Here is a 16,976-nt window from a genome sequence, read left to right as displayed (position 1 = left end):
AGTTAATACAGTAATCACCAGTGATATCATACACAGGAGCTCTGAATATTGTGTATAGTGTACAGGTAATACAGTAATCACCAGTGACATTATACACAGGAGCTATGTATATAGTGTACACATAATACAGTAATCACCAGTGACATTATACACAGGAGCTATGTATATAGTGTATAGTGTACACATAATACAGTAATCACCAGTGATATCATACACATGAGCTCTGTATATAGTGTATAATGTACAGGTAATACAGTAATCACCAGTGACATTATACACAGTAGCTCTGTATATAGTGTATAGTGTACAGGTAATACAGTAATCACCAGTGACATTATACACAGGAGCTATGTATATAGTGTATAGTGTACACATAATACAGTAATCACCAGTGATATCATACACAGGAGCTCTGAATATAGTGTATAGTGTACAGGTAATACAGTAATCACCAGTGACATTATACACAGTAGCTCTGTATATAGTGTATAGTGTACAGGTAATACAGTAATCACCAGTGACATTATACAAAGGAGCTATGTATATAGTGTATAGTGTACACATAATACAGTAATCACCAGTGATATCATACACAGGAGCTCTGAATATAGTGTATAGTGTACAGGTAATACAGTAATCACCAGTGACATTATACACAGGAGCTCTGTATATAGTGTATACTGCACAGGTAATACAGTAATCACCAGTGACATTATACACAGGAGCTCTGTATATAGTGTGTAGTGTACAGGTAATACAGTTATCACCAGTGACATTATACACCCGTGTCTCCATTCTGCACCTTGTCTCCATTCTGCCCCATGTCTCTACTCTGCCCCGGGCCGGATGGAGATACATGGTCCATGTGTCTACATCCTGCTGTTGAAACATATTGTGGCTTGCCACTTTCAATAAAAATAAAAAACAAATCCTTTCTCCTTACCTGGCCACGTTCCTGTGGCGATGTTCCCTCCAGGAATTTCAAGCGCAAAATCGCCGGCGAATGACATTGACATCATACGCCGGCGATGTGCTTGCTGACGTCAGCTTCCAGCTTCCGATTGGCTGATGGCTTTTATCTATTGCCTTGTGGGTCCACACGGCAATAGAGTTTAACTGAACCTGCATCTCATTGTTCTGTGATGTTACCTGGTGCTTTGAGAGCCTTTGATTATGATTTTATGGTAACACTCGCTCCTGTTACACCGCTCTAGCACTTTACTTACTAGTAAATATTCTGTACAACTCTGCCTATTGTCTTTTTCAAATGTATATGATATTTTCCATACTGTGCATATCATTTTGACACCCTTTTCACCCAGCTTCATTATTATTATTATTGTCCTGTGTGTGCGTCCTTTTTGTCAAAATTTTATATTTTAAATCTTTCATTGCAGTTTGTCCTGTTATTTTTACCTGATTAACTCTCTTTCTCCTTGTATTTTTCCGACTGTCCACATATTATCACTCAGGTCCGGTTCTTGGTCGCAGGGATATTAGTTCTATTCAACCCCACACTGTAATTTCACCTAAGCACTATAGACACCTTACTACCACTAAGAATCCCTTTGCTGCTTTTATTTGATACTCTCGGAAGAAGGGGAAGAAAAAAACGAAAGCGCAAAATTAAAAAAGTGATTAAAGAAATCCAAATATACAGTGGGTATGGAAAGTATTCAGACCCCTTTACATTTTTCACTCTTTGCTTCATTGCAGCCATTTGGTAAATTCAAAAAAGTTCATTTTTTTCTCATTAATGTACACTCTGCACCCCATCTTGACTGAAAAATACAGAAATGTAGAAATTTTTGTAAATGTAGCTGCTTTTTTCTTGCCATAATACAAATTCTAACAGTCTATTCAGTAGGACTATCAGCTGCGTATCCACCAGACTTCTGCACAACACAACTGATGGTCCCAACCCCATTTATAAGGCAAGAAATCCCACTTATTAAACCTGACAGGGCACACCTGTGAAGTGAAAACCATTTCCGGTGACTACCTCTTGAAGCTCTTCAAGAGAATGCCAAGAGTGTGCAAAGCAGAAATCAAAGCAAAAGGTGGCTACTTTGAAGAACCTAGAATATAAGACATATTTTCAGTTGTTTCACACTTTTTTGTTAATTATATAATTCCACATGTGTTAATTCATAGTTTTGATGCCTTCAAAGTGAATCTACAATTTTCATAGTCATGAAAGTAAAGAATACTCTTTGAAAGAGAAGGTGTGTTCAAACTTTTGGTCTGTACTGTATATATATTTATCTTCTACATTTTAAAAATTGAAAAAAGGAAATGTTAAAATGCAAAAGTTTGGGAGTAAGGAGGAGAACCGGGCCGTTGGTTCCTGTCCTGTGCCGGGTCAAGAACTGTCGCGGCTGTCGTCTCTGTTATCCAGGGGAAAGAGTAAGAGACCGGACATACCTTTGCACTCAGAAGAAGGGGGTGTGGCTAGGCGGCAGCAGTCACAGCATGCGCGGAAGCAGTCAGTGTAGGCGGGAACAGGCAGCGCGCAGCACCGAGAGAGGAGTGCTCTGTCCATTGAGCACTGGGACTGCGCTGGCCCGCATCCGAGTACCCCCGTCATCACCAACGGGGATTACAGAGGGAGAAGTGCAGTGTGTCCGGTAACTGGCAGAAAGCGAGGTGCCGTGCGCTTCGTGACCGTGAGTACAGCGCACGTGCCGCATAGAGAAAACCGGGTACTGGACAGACGTTTGCGGCCCACCTTACCAGTACATACCTGACCGTTCACATTGGACCCTAATAGTGCTGCGGCCTTGTTTGCTCCGGCCGCATTTGCTTATGGACTAGGGGCTCAGCGGAAGGTCCCAGAGACTGACCGCTGCTGCCAGAAGACGGACCGCCATTACCAGCAGAAACTTCTTGGACAAGCATCGCGCCAGCTGTCGTTGGCGCTACTAACCCCCAAGTAGTATCTGCAGTCTGAGGAACTTCTGACACGATAAGTGTACAAAAGAACTGCCGTTACCTTCATTAACTCTGCATATCCTTTGTAATTGGACTGTTTTATTCCCTCGTTTAACCCTTCATCTACCTATGAGGAGTTAACCCCCTGTTCAATTAAAATGGTAAAAATTGATAACCCCTGCTTTGCCTCCTGTCTGTCACTGCATCCCGAGCCTGCTCACACTTGGCGTAGTCAGCAGGATGCAGTCCATAGGCTTGGAAGAGACAGACCAAGCGGTCATGGGTGCCCCAAGGGCCAGTATATCACTGGGAGACATGCTGAGCAACCTCCCGAAGTTCACAGGGAGAAACACTTTACTATGGGACTGGACTGAGCGGGTCAAGGGCATGTTGAGGATGCACCCCATAACCCCTGTGATGCAGGCAGAGATTGCCATGATGGTCCTGGATAGAGAATTGAGATGTTCTATCTTGTTTTTGCCCACGCATGAGAGAAACACCTTTACCAAGGCATTACAAATCCTAGAGGAAATGTACGGGGACCCTACGGATATCGGGGAATTGCGCATGCGCTTGTTTAGTCGTGTGCAAAGGGAGGGGGAGTCGGTGACCTAATATTTGAAACCGTTGCAGGAGATCCATGCTGCGATCGCTAAGCGGGATGACGTAGGCGTCGGACCCCCTGATATAATTCTGAGATACCAGCTAGTGGCAGGCTTTAGAGATGCGCTGCTTAAACAGGCCCTGTGGTAGCGCTTGTGGGTTAATCCACATCTTTTCTGGAGGTTGGAGCGGAGGCGCACGCGCGTGAACAAGAGCAGGGGGTGACAGAAGGTCCGGAGCTGGGAGGTATCCCTTCCGCTTGCAACTGAACTAAGTTGGGTGAGCGAAATCCAGAAGGAAATTCAGGACATGCGAGAAAATGGTCTGACTTAAGAAAGAAGCATCCCATAACCCTGGACCCCTCCGGAGGAAAAACTGATCCCAAGCCCTGCCACGAAAAGAGACAACCTCGCACAGAAAAACTGCCGATTTGCTTCACATGCGCAGACATTGGACATTATGCCAGAGGATGCACGCGCCGTGGAAGAACCCCCAACCGCCGTCCGTTAAATTAGCGGGCTTTGTGGCTGGGGGACGCTGCCTGGAGCCTGAGCAGTCAAGAAGGAGAAAAGGAAGTTGTATTGCCAACTGTTCAGCAATAAGGTTTGGATACGGCTTTAAAGAAGGCTACTACTTGGATATAACACAATTTTATTATACAATGATTATAAAACACCAAATTAATGGAATGGCAGATATAATATTACCCTGTCTTGTTAATTAATTTCATGTTAATCATACAATTATTATGAATTATAGTACATGGAGAAATAAGTATTCATACTATACATTACCAAGCATTGTAGCATCACTTCTCTACTGGAGGGACCACAGTGTCGAGAAGGAAAATACTCTGGTCTTGTCATCACAGAAACCGTGCACCCACGATAGCTTCTGGAAATGTCCCTTCCTGGAAATGTCCCCTCTCCTCACTGACATAGGGTCCACCTTTTTATACACAACACTCCCACATTACAACTGTGCAGTATGTTTAGTCTGCATCAGAATCTTGACTCTGCACAGTATGTTGTTGTCTTGATAACAGCACAAGACTTCAAGGTCTGTTTATTATAGGATACTACAATCTAAAGCCCCCCCGTTACACACTGCGATATCGCTAGCAATATCGCTGTAAAGTCACCGATTTTGTGACGTTACAGCGATATTGCTAGCGATATCGCTGCATGTGATACTTACCTCCGACCCGCTCCCCCGCTGGTTATCGCTGATCGCGCGAGAAGCTCCTGGATCATTCCTCGTCGGTCACTTCCTGCGGCGCTTCCTGCTGTGACGATGAGCGACGCGTGGAGCCGGGCGGGAGGACGCAGGATCGCCGCATCTGACAGGTAAGTAGCGATCCCCGTCCCCAGCGATGTCGCTGGTGAGATCTGCCTGAGTGGCAGCTCACTAGCGACCACCTAGCGATTCACCAGCGATCCTGACCGCGTCATATCGCTGGTCGGGATTGCTGGTGAGTCGCTAGGTGTAACGGTACCCTTAGTTTGTTTGCACCAACCAGAGATTCGCTTGCCATTAGCATGTCTCTTAACAATAGCACAATGTTTTGCTACTGATTATAACCCAGGATCTGTTTGCCTCTGGTCAACTTGTCAAAGTAGTCTATCACTGTTCAAAGTTCAACATATGTTGCTTATTACAAAGTTAACTCTTCATGCTCATAGCATAATGCTCTAAGATGGGCAGCATGACTTCCATAATCACCTATTCTGAAAACTGGATACCTATCGTAACTCAGACACACACTCATACATGTCAAGATGTGTATCACAATTGGTCCTCGATTATTGATGTCATGCATGACCCAATATTGCTACATGAGACCATAACATTTTGGTCTCTCTTGTGTATCGAGAATCATACTATTATTGAGCACAAGACTTCCTTGCTCAAGCAGCATAAATATTCATTATCTATACAGTTGTTATTCCTATTGTAAGAATACACCACACAGAATTAGTTGGAAAGCTCCTTGTAGAATTCCCATCAACCACCCCCCAAGTGAAAGTATTCAGTATCTATGACTGTTTGTCAACGCAAATATCACAGTGGTCACTTGTGTACAAATCAGGATAATGAATCTTTGAAACACAGAGCTTCAAAGACCACAGAAAAATTCCTTGTCTTACGGTATTGACACAGAGCAAACACTTTGTGGCTCAGTGTCAAAGTTCAGCATTAATGATATTACACCATAGTATATTGCAATATAGTGTTTGGATTCAAACAACCATATTTCATATTTGCAATACTTTCCATCCTTGGTCTAATGACCACACTATATCAAAGCATATAAACAATATATTACAATATGTAGGCTATAAGATATCCATATTTTTATTAGCACCACAGAAGTCCCACAAGTTTAGTTTCTCTGAGTCCTCTTGTATGGGCCGAAATGGATGGTCGGGCCGTCCGCTGTTTAGTTGATACCAGCTCTCAAGTAACCACTATGCCTGAGACTTATTTCACACAGTATATATGATTTCCAGTGAAAAAGTGATTTTTAATATACAGTACATACAATATAGACGTTTCGGTCACTTTGACCTTCATCACAGTACTATGTATTGTACTGCTGTCATTTGCATAATGCTCAAAAGAGGGAGAACCAAAAGGTAAGTGGTCCCCCCGGGAGTAGGGACAAAAGTCAAAGCTTTGCAGAGTCGGTCCGGTCAGTATGCAGCATGTAGGGCAATGACACGGCATCCACCGCGAGTCCTTGCTAATCCGTTGCTGGAATTGTTGAAGGGCGTCCGGTGCAAAGGATCGGACCATCCAGTGGGGAGATAGCCAGGAAAAAGCTTTCCGAGTCCTGAAAATGACCCTGACAGAAGCACCCATACCTGCCTATGTACGCTTCTCTCAACATTTCATCCTCCACACCGATGGAAGTCTACATGGACTAGGAGCTGTATTGTCGCAGATGCAGGACGGAAAAGAGCAAGTGATTGCTTATGTGAGCCGGTCTCTCCACGACTCTGAACGAAATCCAGATAATTACAGCTGATACTGCTGGCATTAGTGTGGGCAGTGACCGAGAAATTCGCTAATTACCTGTCCGGGTCTGAAGTCTTGGTACACACAGATAACAATCCTCTGGCACACCTAGAAAATGTGAAACTAGGGCCATACGGGCCCTAGAGCAGAGATAGGTGGCCCGTATGGCAAAGTACCAAAGTACCATACCGGAGAGGAGCTGAGAATACACATGCTGATGCTCTATTCAGAGTGACTCAAAAGCGACCTGGGCATAACCGGGACGAAGAGCTGGAGGCCGAAGAGATCCCTGGGTTTTGGAACCCCGCCAGGACGTTGGCTGCAATACAGGGACAGATCAGGGAAGTGTCCGGATTACACACCCTGGGACGACCCCAAGATGACTGGGTACGGCTTCAGCAGGAGGATAGAGAACTCGCTCAGTTGAAGCAATGGGTGGCTTTGAAGCAACGCCCAGCCGAAGTGAGAGAGAGGCCCTGTCCCTTGAAACACTGCAGATACTCTGGCAGTGGGAGAGGCTCCAGTTAAAAGATGGCTTGTTGTATTGGAAAGTGTAGTTAGCACGAGTGTTGGGAGTCACCCGGCAAGTGGTGCTCCCCGAAAAGCTGATCAGTGATGTAGCCACCGAAGCTCATTAGGGAGGGGCCCACTTTGGCCCAGAGAAGACGTTCCAGTGGCTGCAGAAATTGGTCTACCATCCTCGGCAAAAGACTGCAGTACATGAAGCTTGTCACAGATGCAGGAACTGTGAACTAGCCAAGCCTCCGGAACAGATGGCCCCTACGCAGACCATTCTAACTTCTGCTCCCCTAGAGGTATTGATGATCGACTACTTGACCGTGGGTCCAGCTCACCTTGGATATGAACACTGTCTGGTGATAAACGATCATTTTACCAAACTTGCTGTGGTAACTCCGAACCTAGATCAGACTGCCGAATTGGCGACAGAGACCATTTGCAGAGCCTTCACCCGAGTATACGGTTGTCCAAAGAGAATCCACTCTGACCAAGGCACCAGTTTCCAAGGACAAGTGATGGAAGAACTGCATCGCCTGTATCAGATTGAGAAATCCAGAACGACACCCTACCATCCACAAAGAAATGGAGCCTGTGAGCATTTTAATTGGACACTGATTCAGATGCTGAGAATGCTGGAGGAGGACAGGAAAGTCCGTTGGCCTGAGTATGTGGTTGAGTTAGTTTGGGTGTACAACAGCCGGGTGCAGAGCACAACTGGATCGACGCCATACACCCTGCAGTTTGGCAAAAAGGGGCTGGAGATCAATTAGCTGGAATTGGACCCAGAGGGGGACTACCCGTGGATGGGGGTGTCCACCTGGGTCCGTGAACATCGACATCATTTACAGACTCTGCATCGATTGGTACAGACCAAGTTTTGGGAGCTTGAAGAACATGAGACGATGCTCCTGTGAGGGACATCTCTCAAGGCTGGAGACCGAGTATCGGTTCGAGACAAGCGACCTCGGAGCAAGTTGGAGTATCGGTGGAAAAAAACCCGTACTGGGTGAAACGCCGGATTGGATCCGAACATCCTGTCTATGAGATTCAACCTGAAGAGGAAGAAGACGCCCCCACTTGAGTAGTCCATCAAAACATGCTACGTCCTTGTTTGTCATGAGACCCAGACCACTTGGAGAGAGTGCAAAACGTTCCTGGAACACTCCCTTCTACTGCTTTCGACTGTGAAGAAGAAGAATTTTCTGGCCTACCACTTATCGACCCAGAAGAGGCACAGAAGCCTGAAACTCATGAGATGGCTGCTCCATTGAACCTGGGCGCACCCCTGCCCTCGCCCCCTCAACCTGACTCCACTACTTAACCTGACTCAGCGACTCAACCGGATTTACGCTGCACAGAACGAACAACAGCTGGAATACCACCCAACAGTTACGAACATGAGCAATTTATTTGGCAGCGAATCATCCAAGAGATGGAGGAGTACCAACGTTTACTGCAGGAACTCTCGCCTGTGGAATGGCGAGCTAAAAAAGAGGGGGCGTGTAAGGAGGAGAACCAGGCCATGGGTACCTGTCCTGTGCCGGGTCTGGAAAAGTCGGTGCTGTCTTCTTTGTTGTCCAGGGTAAAGAGTAAGAGACCAGACAGACCTTTGCACTTGGAAGCAGGGAGTGTGGCTAGGCGGCAGCAGCCACAGCGCACGCGGAAGCAGTCTGTCTTGGCAGGAACAGGCAGCGTGCAGCACAGTCCGAAAAATACGGTAAATAGTTTTGGGAGTCCCATTAAAGCATTTTTATATTGTTTTTAACATTTAATATTCAATAAAAATATTATTTTTACAGCACATATACTCTCTGCCTTCTGTTGTTTATTAAAAATATAGTCCTTTAGAGTTGTGCATACTTGCTATTTTTCATTATTTTTGGTTGCTTGTTGTTATTTTCATTAAAATTGATTGCCTGAAATCAGACTGCATAATGCCACATGCAGCTACCATTCTGAAGCCAAAAATATAAAGCCCCTTGAAGATACAAGTTTTGGTGCACATGCCAGACTAAGATGCCCAAGGACTATTCTGATTCATTGGGCTGTTTCAATACAACAGCATATTGCCAGCCCTATAGGTACTAAAACTTTCTTTCTGATACTTTTCAAAATGTAATCATCTGCCACAGTCCAATGACTTGTCTGGCTCTTATCTGTTATCCTTGACTAACGTTTGACAGTAGAAGAAGAGCAGAGAGACAAAGACCCAACGCACAAACACTTCCATAATCTACCTTGGCCTCTCGGCTGGAGATGGATCACACTTGACAACAGGCAGTGAACAGCAAGTTAGACAGAAGGGAGGCAAATTGTGGCTGGCATTTTACAATAATTTCTCAGGGGTGAGATGACAGAATTTATAAATATAATTTGAAGATTTTCTATTTATTGCATTATCTGTCAAATGTAAAGAAGCCTGAAAATACAGTGAACATTATTGTGATTTCTAGCTGTAAAAATAGCTTATGCTATTCTGAGAGTCTGACAGGGTTTGTAGGTGGTAGGCTTGGCGAGAACAATTTGATTTGGATATTATTTGGAATTGTCTGTCAATGCTAGACCAGTGTTTCTGTTGGTAAAACTCATTAAAACTTCTTTCTCAGGTCAAGATATTCTTCTAGCCATATCCTTCACTTATGAAGATACATGGCGCTATTTCTGTAATTAGATTTTGACATTTTAAATGATGAGGACTTTCTAAAAGCCCAGACCATGATAACCTTGTCCAGTTACATATTGGTTTTATCTGGTTGTATTGTGGCAGCTGTACCAGTTTCATAATATTTTTTTCCCTTTCAGGTCAATGCATTTGTGTCCTTTGTCCTTCCAGTGACCTTGATAGGTGGACTGAACTGCATAACCGTGAATAAACTTGAGATGTTACGCTCCCGCTCATCTTTGACGTTGCACTCTTCTTGCAAGAGTAGCAGAACTTTCAAAGATGCACATGAGTATCAAAGGTCTGTCTCTTCCACCGGTCAAATGAAGATAAGCGTTGGAGGAACAAGTGGTAAGAAGAACCTGACTGTGTCCAGTGAACCCAACCGCATCCAGGCTCTACAGCACAGCATTTACATGCTCAGTTAAGGAAATTACTAATTTCTCTTGTTATATTAACACATAAATTATACATATTATCAATGTATAAATTATCATCTTGTGGAATATGAAAATTTGTATGCTTAATTTATTTTGCTTGCCGCAAATCTCCTGTCCAGGAAGCAAAGCTCAAAATAATCTAGAACATATGTATTTTTAAAAAATAATTCAAATTATTCATGTACCGTAAAACTCTATAAGTCATCTGTTAAAAGACATTTACACTGAAAAACCATTGAAATGCTATATAATGGCAATTTTTAAAAGCTGGATCACAACTCACAAGGTTCTCAGATGATTTTAATATTTAGATGCTTAGTCAATACATAGGGCAATATAATTTTTCATCTAAATCCAAGAAAACCTTGCCTTCAACATGGGAAAAATCTAAACGTACTTAACTACAGGCATTATCTATGTGATTTTATGAACAGGCAGTCACTTGACAAACACATACTGCATGACAAGAAATGCTGTCCCAATTGTACTGTAGCTGGTAGTCATTATTAAAGGACTAGAGGTGTTGCCCGATGCTATCTCATCGGGAGGGAAGTGTGTGTGTGGGGTGTATGTGTGAGTACGTGTGTGTGTGTGAGTACATATGTGTGTGCACATGTGTGTGTGTACGTTCATGTGTGTGTGTACGTGTGTCCCGCAGCTGCCTGCCTCCTTGCAGTCACAGCCGGCAGGAAAGAGGGTGGTTTGTGACCTGTGCTGGAGATGATAGTACATGTACGTGTTTGTATGTGAGTACGTGTGTGTGTATGTGAGTACGTGTGTGTGTGTATGTGAGTACGTGTGTGTGTATGTGAGTACATGTGTGTATGTGAGTACGTGTGTGTATGTGAGTACGTGTGTGTGTGTATGTGAGTATGTGTGTGTGAGTACGTGTGTGTGTATGTATGTGAGTACGTGTGTTTATATGTGAGTACGTGTGTGTGTATGTGGGTACGTGTGTGTGTATATGTGAATACGTGTGTGTGTGTATATGTGAGTACGTGTGGGTGTGTATATGTGAGTACGTGTGTGTATGTGAGTACGGGTGTGTGTGTATGCGAGTACGTGTGTGTGTGTGTATTTGAATACGTGTGTGTATGTGAGTACGTGTGTGTGTGTGTGTATGTGAGTACGTGTGTGTATGTGAGTACGTGTGTGTGTGTATGTGAGTACCTGTGTGCATGTGAGCACGCATGTGTGTGTGTATGTGAGTACGTGTGTGTGTATGTGGGTACGTGTGTGTGTATATGTGAATACGTGTGTGTGTGTATATGTGAGTACGTGTGGGTGTGTATATGTGAGTACGTGTGTGTATGTGAGTACGGGTGTGTGTGTATGTGAGTACGTGTGTGTGTGTGTATTTGAATACGTGTGTGTATGTGAGTACGTGTGTGTGTGTGTGTATGTGAGTACGTGTGTGTATGTGAGTACGTGTGTGTGTGTATGTGAGTACCTGTGTGCATGTGAGCACGCATGTGTGTGTGTATGTGAGTACGTGTGTGTGCATGTGAGAACGTGTACGTGTATGTGACTACGTGTGTGTGAGAGTACGTGTGTGTATGTGAGTATGCATATGTGAGTATGGGTGTGTGTGCATGTGAGTATGCGCGTGTGTGTGTGTATGTGAGTACGTGTGTGTATGTGAGTATGTGTGTGTGTGAGTACGTGTGTGTGTGAGTACATGTGTGTATGTGAGTACGTGTGTGTATGTGAGTACGTGTGTGTGTATGTATATGTGTGTGTACTGTACGTACGTGTGTGAGTGAGTATGTGTGTGAGTGAGTACGTTTGTGTGTGAATACGTGTGTGTACGTACGTGTGTGTGTGTGAATACGTGTATGTACGTACGTGTGTGTGTGCACGTACGTATGTGTACATGTGTGTGTACGTACGTGTGTGTACATGTGTGTGTGTACGTACGTGTGTGTACATGTGTGTCTGTGTGTGTACATGTGTGTGTATGTACATGTGTGTGTATGTGCATGGTGGGCAGGCAGCAGCGGGTCCGGCGGGGGTTCCGGTGGCATGGCCAGTAGCGGTTGGTCCAGCGGCGGTGGTGGGGGGGTTCAGCGGCGGCAGGTCCAGCGGCGGGGGGGTGTCCTGGCGGCAGCCAGCCGGCAGGAAAGACCACGGCTTGCGGCCTGTGCACAGGCCGCAAGCCGCAGTCTTTCCTGCCGGCTGTGACGGAGGTGGGTGGGCAAGCAGCGGCGGGTCCAGGGGGGGATCCTGGCTGCAGCCGGCAAGAAAGACCGCGGCTCATGGCAGGTGCACAGGCCGCAAGTCGCTGTCTTTCCTGCCGGCTGTGACGGAGGTGGGTGGGCAGGGCAGCGGCGGGTGCGGCGGGGGGGAATCCGTCAGCGGCGGGTCCAGCAGCGGCAGCGACGGGGGTTCCGGCGGGGGTGGGGGGTTCCGGCGGTGTCCCGCTGGTGGTACTGTGGCGGGTGTCATATTGAAATACCCATCACTTGGGTATTTCAATATGGCGGTCGGCGTACTTCCTGTCGGCGCGGTGGATTGTGGGATTCGGGGGACATCCAGACGGAAGTGGATGATGGACAATTTAAGGCAATTAAATATATAAATGAGGTGATGGACATTTCTAATTTCTGAGCTCCAAACAAGTACCGAACTGACCATACTCAACTGCTCATAGAGTGCATCCAACAAGTCCAGCAGATGATGTGTAAGTGGGTCGCCCTCCCAGGGCTGTGGGGTACTCGGTACCGGGCTGGTGTCAGGGGAATATGTCACAGCAGCGGTGACCCGGTCCATGGCCCTGGGCGCCCAAGCAATGGGGGAATGTAATAAATGGAATAGAATAGTTTGTGACGCCACCTGTGGTGCTCGGCAAGGGAGGTGTTAAGCCGACGCTGCAGACAACCAACATGTACCTTTCCTGAACGACTCCTCTATTGCTCCTTAAAGTGTGAAGATCTCCAGTACCGTGGTACTCTGGAGTTCCTCCTGTCAGATGTTCCCAAGAACTCTACTCGTATGGCAGACAGCTATAGCCTGCTTCGGGGACTCCCTTCTCCTGAGTCCCGGCTCTCTAAATCAGTTGCTGTTGTGCCCCAAGTCTTAGATGGGAGTAGTGCATTTACAGCCAACCACTCCACTGGTGTCTGCTGCAGAACCATAAGTGTCCATTCAACCTCGGGGACCGGGCCCCAGCCTTGCGCTGTGAACCTATAGGCAGGGTTCCTCTTCCAACCCACGTCTCCTCTCAGTTCTCCTACTCCTTCGTTCCGTACTGACTCTCTCTCTCTCTTATGGAAGCTTAGGTTGCAGTTCTACAACTTTCTCCTTCTTTCCCTTTCCCATGCCAGCTGGCTCAGATCACTGAGGCAGCTGCAGCACTCCTCCATCCCTTCTTCCAGGGATCCCCACTCCTCCCGAGTGGCTTCCTTCATCACTGACCTTCTGTCAGACTGAACCCCTAACCCTACACTTTCCCACTCTTTTATATATCTAAACTCCACCCACCTCCCAGCAAATCCAGTGTTCCAAGCAGGGAACCACCAGAGGTGTTCTGCTACTCTCTAAGCACTGAGCCGCAATGTGGTTCTGCAGAACTACCCTGTTGTGAGTGTTGGAGCGTGGAAATGAGTTCCCACCTTACCTGGATGGTGGGGCACTACACCTTAGGAGAAGGTCCAGTACCTCTGTGGCGACTGAGCCTCAGGGGCGCCACATAAGCAGATTCAGTAGAGTAGAATAGGGTCTTCCAAAATGGTAGCATACTCCTCTGGCTACTGATAAACCCTTCTGCATCATCAGATAGAACTTGTTTGGTCATGTCATCAAAGCAACTTCCAGTTAATAGGGAAAAATCTATCAGGCTATTTGCTGTTGGATGCACTACAGCAGTTCCCTCACCTATGGTAGTGCCTCAAAGTCCACATGAGCTACTGAGTCTTCTGGATTTAGACAATGACTTCTGCTAGAAATAAAGAGAATTTGCAAACTACTTTTGATAGAAGTCCAATCAAAGGTCTGAGGAATAATGGCATCCTCTGCTTCCTGCTTTGGTTGCTAACTTCTTCATGAAAAGGCATCCATTGACCTTCTCTTCATGGTACTGGATTAGGTGTCTATCTCAGTAAAGATTGAAAAGTTCAGGCCATAAGCTTGTATGAAAACGAGTGCCACTTTTAGATCTTCTTTGTATATACATTTAATTTTGGAAGGCCTCTAATACAACCAGGTGGAAAGAAACCACAAGTTCTCTGCTGGGATTGTAAAGGTTTTGTCTATCTTATTAAATGTATGGTAATTAAGTATATTATATATATGGTAATTAATTATAAGATTGTAAAAACGAGCAAGTTTGCAACTTACTGTCATGGTCACGCGTGGCTGGACACAGCGCCTCCAGCAGGGCGGATTTGGATGACATGCATGACCCTGGATACAGCGCCTTCAGTGGGGCGAATTTAAATAATAAGACATGCAGCTGGATATGCCGCCTCCAACAGGCAAATTTAGGTAATACACATGTGAACACAATAAGGGGGAAACCTGGGTAACAATAACAATGGAGGGCCCTGCGATAGGGAACGGGGATGTGGAGACCTTCTGCACCCCCCTGAGTCAGTGTCTCTACACTCCTAACGTTCCCTAGGCCGCTTCCGCACCGGGCAGTGATCAGGAACCTAAAAACCCTGACTCGCCCTGCACCTAAACCCTCACTAGGGAAATGGTCGGTGCGGAAACTAATCCCACCACTGCACTAAAAGACGCATAAGGAAAAGTGACAAAACAAGGGAAACACCACTTAGCTTTTGCCCACATTCACACCCCCGCTATTCACCAAGGGAACACCACCCTCCAACCCTTTACACCACGAGGTCTGCGCCTCCCAGGGTTGGATAATGGCGAGGGTTGAGCTTTGCCCCCACTCCCCTGCAGCAAACCTGCTGCTCACACCGGAGTGGAAGGGGCCCGGGATATGGAGGAAAAATACACTCCCTGGTCGCTTTCATCCAAACGAACAGGAGGGGGCGGCTTCTTCGGTGGTAAGGAAGATTTGGCGTAAGCCCCGCGGACCCTCACACCAGTCTGCTCATTACAGGGACGTACCCCTTCACCTCGGGGAACCCCAGACAGCACCATGGGGACCAACTCCACCCACCTGTCTGGGTACGTCCGCCTGTATGAACAAGTCCTGCTCCCCAGTAGCAACTCTAGGGGGCTTCTTTGCCAGAGCTGCAATTTGATCTTCTGGTTGAGCCAGAGGGAAGGCCCCAGACCCTGATAACTGCTGCTGGAACTGCTTCAACACCATGCAGCTTCCCATTCATCTCAGTGAGGCCCAGCAGCAATTGCTCCCAGGTCTCCAGATGGCCAAGGCTCACTAGAAAAAAAAAATGTATGTTTGGTGATAATGTTACGGTCACGCGTGGCTGGACACAGCGCCTCCAGCAGGGCGGATTTAGATGACACGCGTGACCCTGGATACACCGCCTCCAGTGGGTGAATTTAAATAATAAAATGTGCAGCTGGATATGCCGCCTCCAACAGGCGAATTTAGGTAATACACGTAACATGTAAATCTGGAAACCCTGCCTCCAGTAAGGCAAATTTAAACAATAAGGGAAACCTGGGTAACAATAACAATGGTGGCCCTGCGATAGGGAATGGGGAAGTGGAGACCTCCTGCACTCCCCTGAGTCAGTGTCTCTACACTCCTAACGTTCCCTAGGCCGCTTCCGCAACGGGCGACAATCAAGAACCTAAGAACCCTGACTCGCCCTGCACCTAAACCCTCACTAGGGAAAAGGTCAGAGTGGAAACTAATCCCACCACTGCACTAAAAGACACATAAGGAAAAGTGACAAAACAGGGGAAACACCACTTAGCTTTGCTCTGTTGCTTACGCTCCCAGCAACAGAGCCCACCACCTGCGTGCATCTTTTTCTCCAACCGGATCCATCACCATAGTGCAGCCTTGGAGCAAACAGAGTCCACCACCTTGTGCAGCTGTCCAAAAACAGAGTCCAGCAAATGAGTCCAGCTTCTGCCGAAAAGTCCAGCATGCTTGAGCCCAGCTTTCCACAACCAAGTCAGCATCCTGAGTGCAGCTCTACACTATAGCTGTCACTCCACCAAGCAATGCCAGCCCTCCTTACAGACACCATAGCTGTTACTCCAGGACTCTGGCTGGGCTGCCCAGGACTCTCCTTCAGCTCCATCCTTCACCCAGGCTTGCTTGTAACTGAAGACCTATCACCAACAGTGATTGACACACCCGTGACTCTTTTATAGCAGAGCCAGCAATCACACCTGCATTATAAACATGTGCACTTAACTAAAGACTAAAGTGCAATGCTGCTCACCACCACCGGGGCAAACTTAGAACAAATGACACCACAGTGCAATAATCCTAATGGCCACCGGGGGCAAACCCACACTTTGGCAAACAGCCAAAGGAAAAAAAGTTGCTTTGTGCATTTAATCTGTCAGATCCAACCCGGATCATGACACTTACCTCTTACTAAAAATCCTCTAATATTTCAGAGCGGCAATAGTTTATGGATGTTTTGTTTTGGCACTTCTGGAATATGATCCTTTTTTTATTTAAAAAATGATTAATGTTTTTTGTTGCTGTTGCTTTTTTTCTTTAATCAGTGAGATTCTTTTATCATTTGGCACTCGTGTTATATTTTTATTATCATATTGAGACACCTTAACTTTATTTAACACCTTGTTTCTTTTAGATATTTTCATATATTATAATTTTTATATTATTGTGTTGCCTGTTTATGTGATTATCTTTTGGCTAGGTATAAAAGCAGTGACGTTGTTTG

General features: G+C 46.0%; 1 protein-coding gene across 1 annotated transcript in view; it reads left to right on the top strand.

The window, feature by feature from the left end:
* The window catches only part of NTSR2 (neurotensin receptor 2), an 84,814-nt gene that overhangs the window by 10,808 nt on the left and 57,030 nt on the right, over positions 1 to 16,976 (top strand). Inside the window, exon 2 of the mRNA XM_073568242.1 lies at positions 9,874 to 10,156. Coding sequence (XP_073424343.1) covers positions 9,874 to 10,156 — 283 coding nt within the window. The remainder of the gene's footprint in view (positions 1 to 9,873; positions 10,157 to 16,976) is intronic.

This window comes from Dendrobates tinctorius, unplaced genomic scaffold (genome assembly GCF_039654945.1).
Source record: "Dendrobates tinctorius isolate UK_male_01 unplaced genomic scaffold, ASM3965494v1 ptg000021l, whole genome shotgun sequence".
NCBI lineage: Eukaryota > Metazoa > Chordata > Amphibia > Anura > Dendrobatidae > Dendrobates > Dendrobates tinctorius.
Note: the sequence above shows the minus strand (reverse complement) of the source record. Positions and strands in the feature narration are given on the sequence as shown.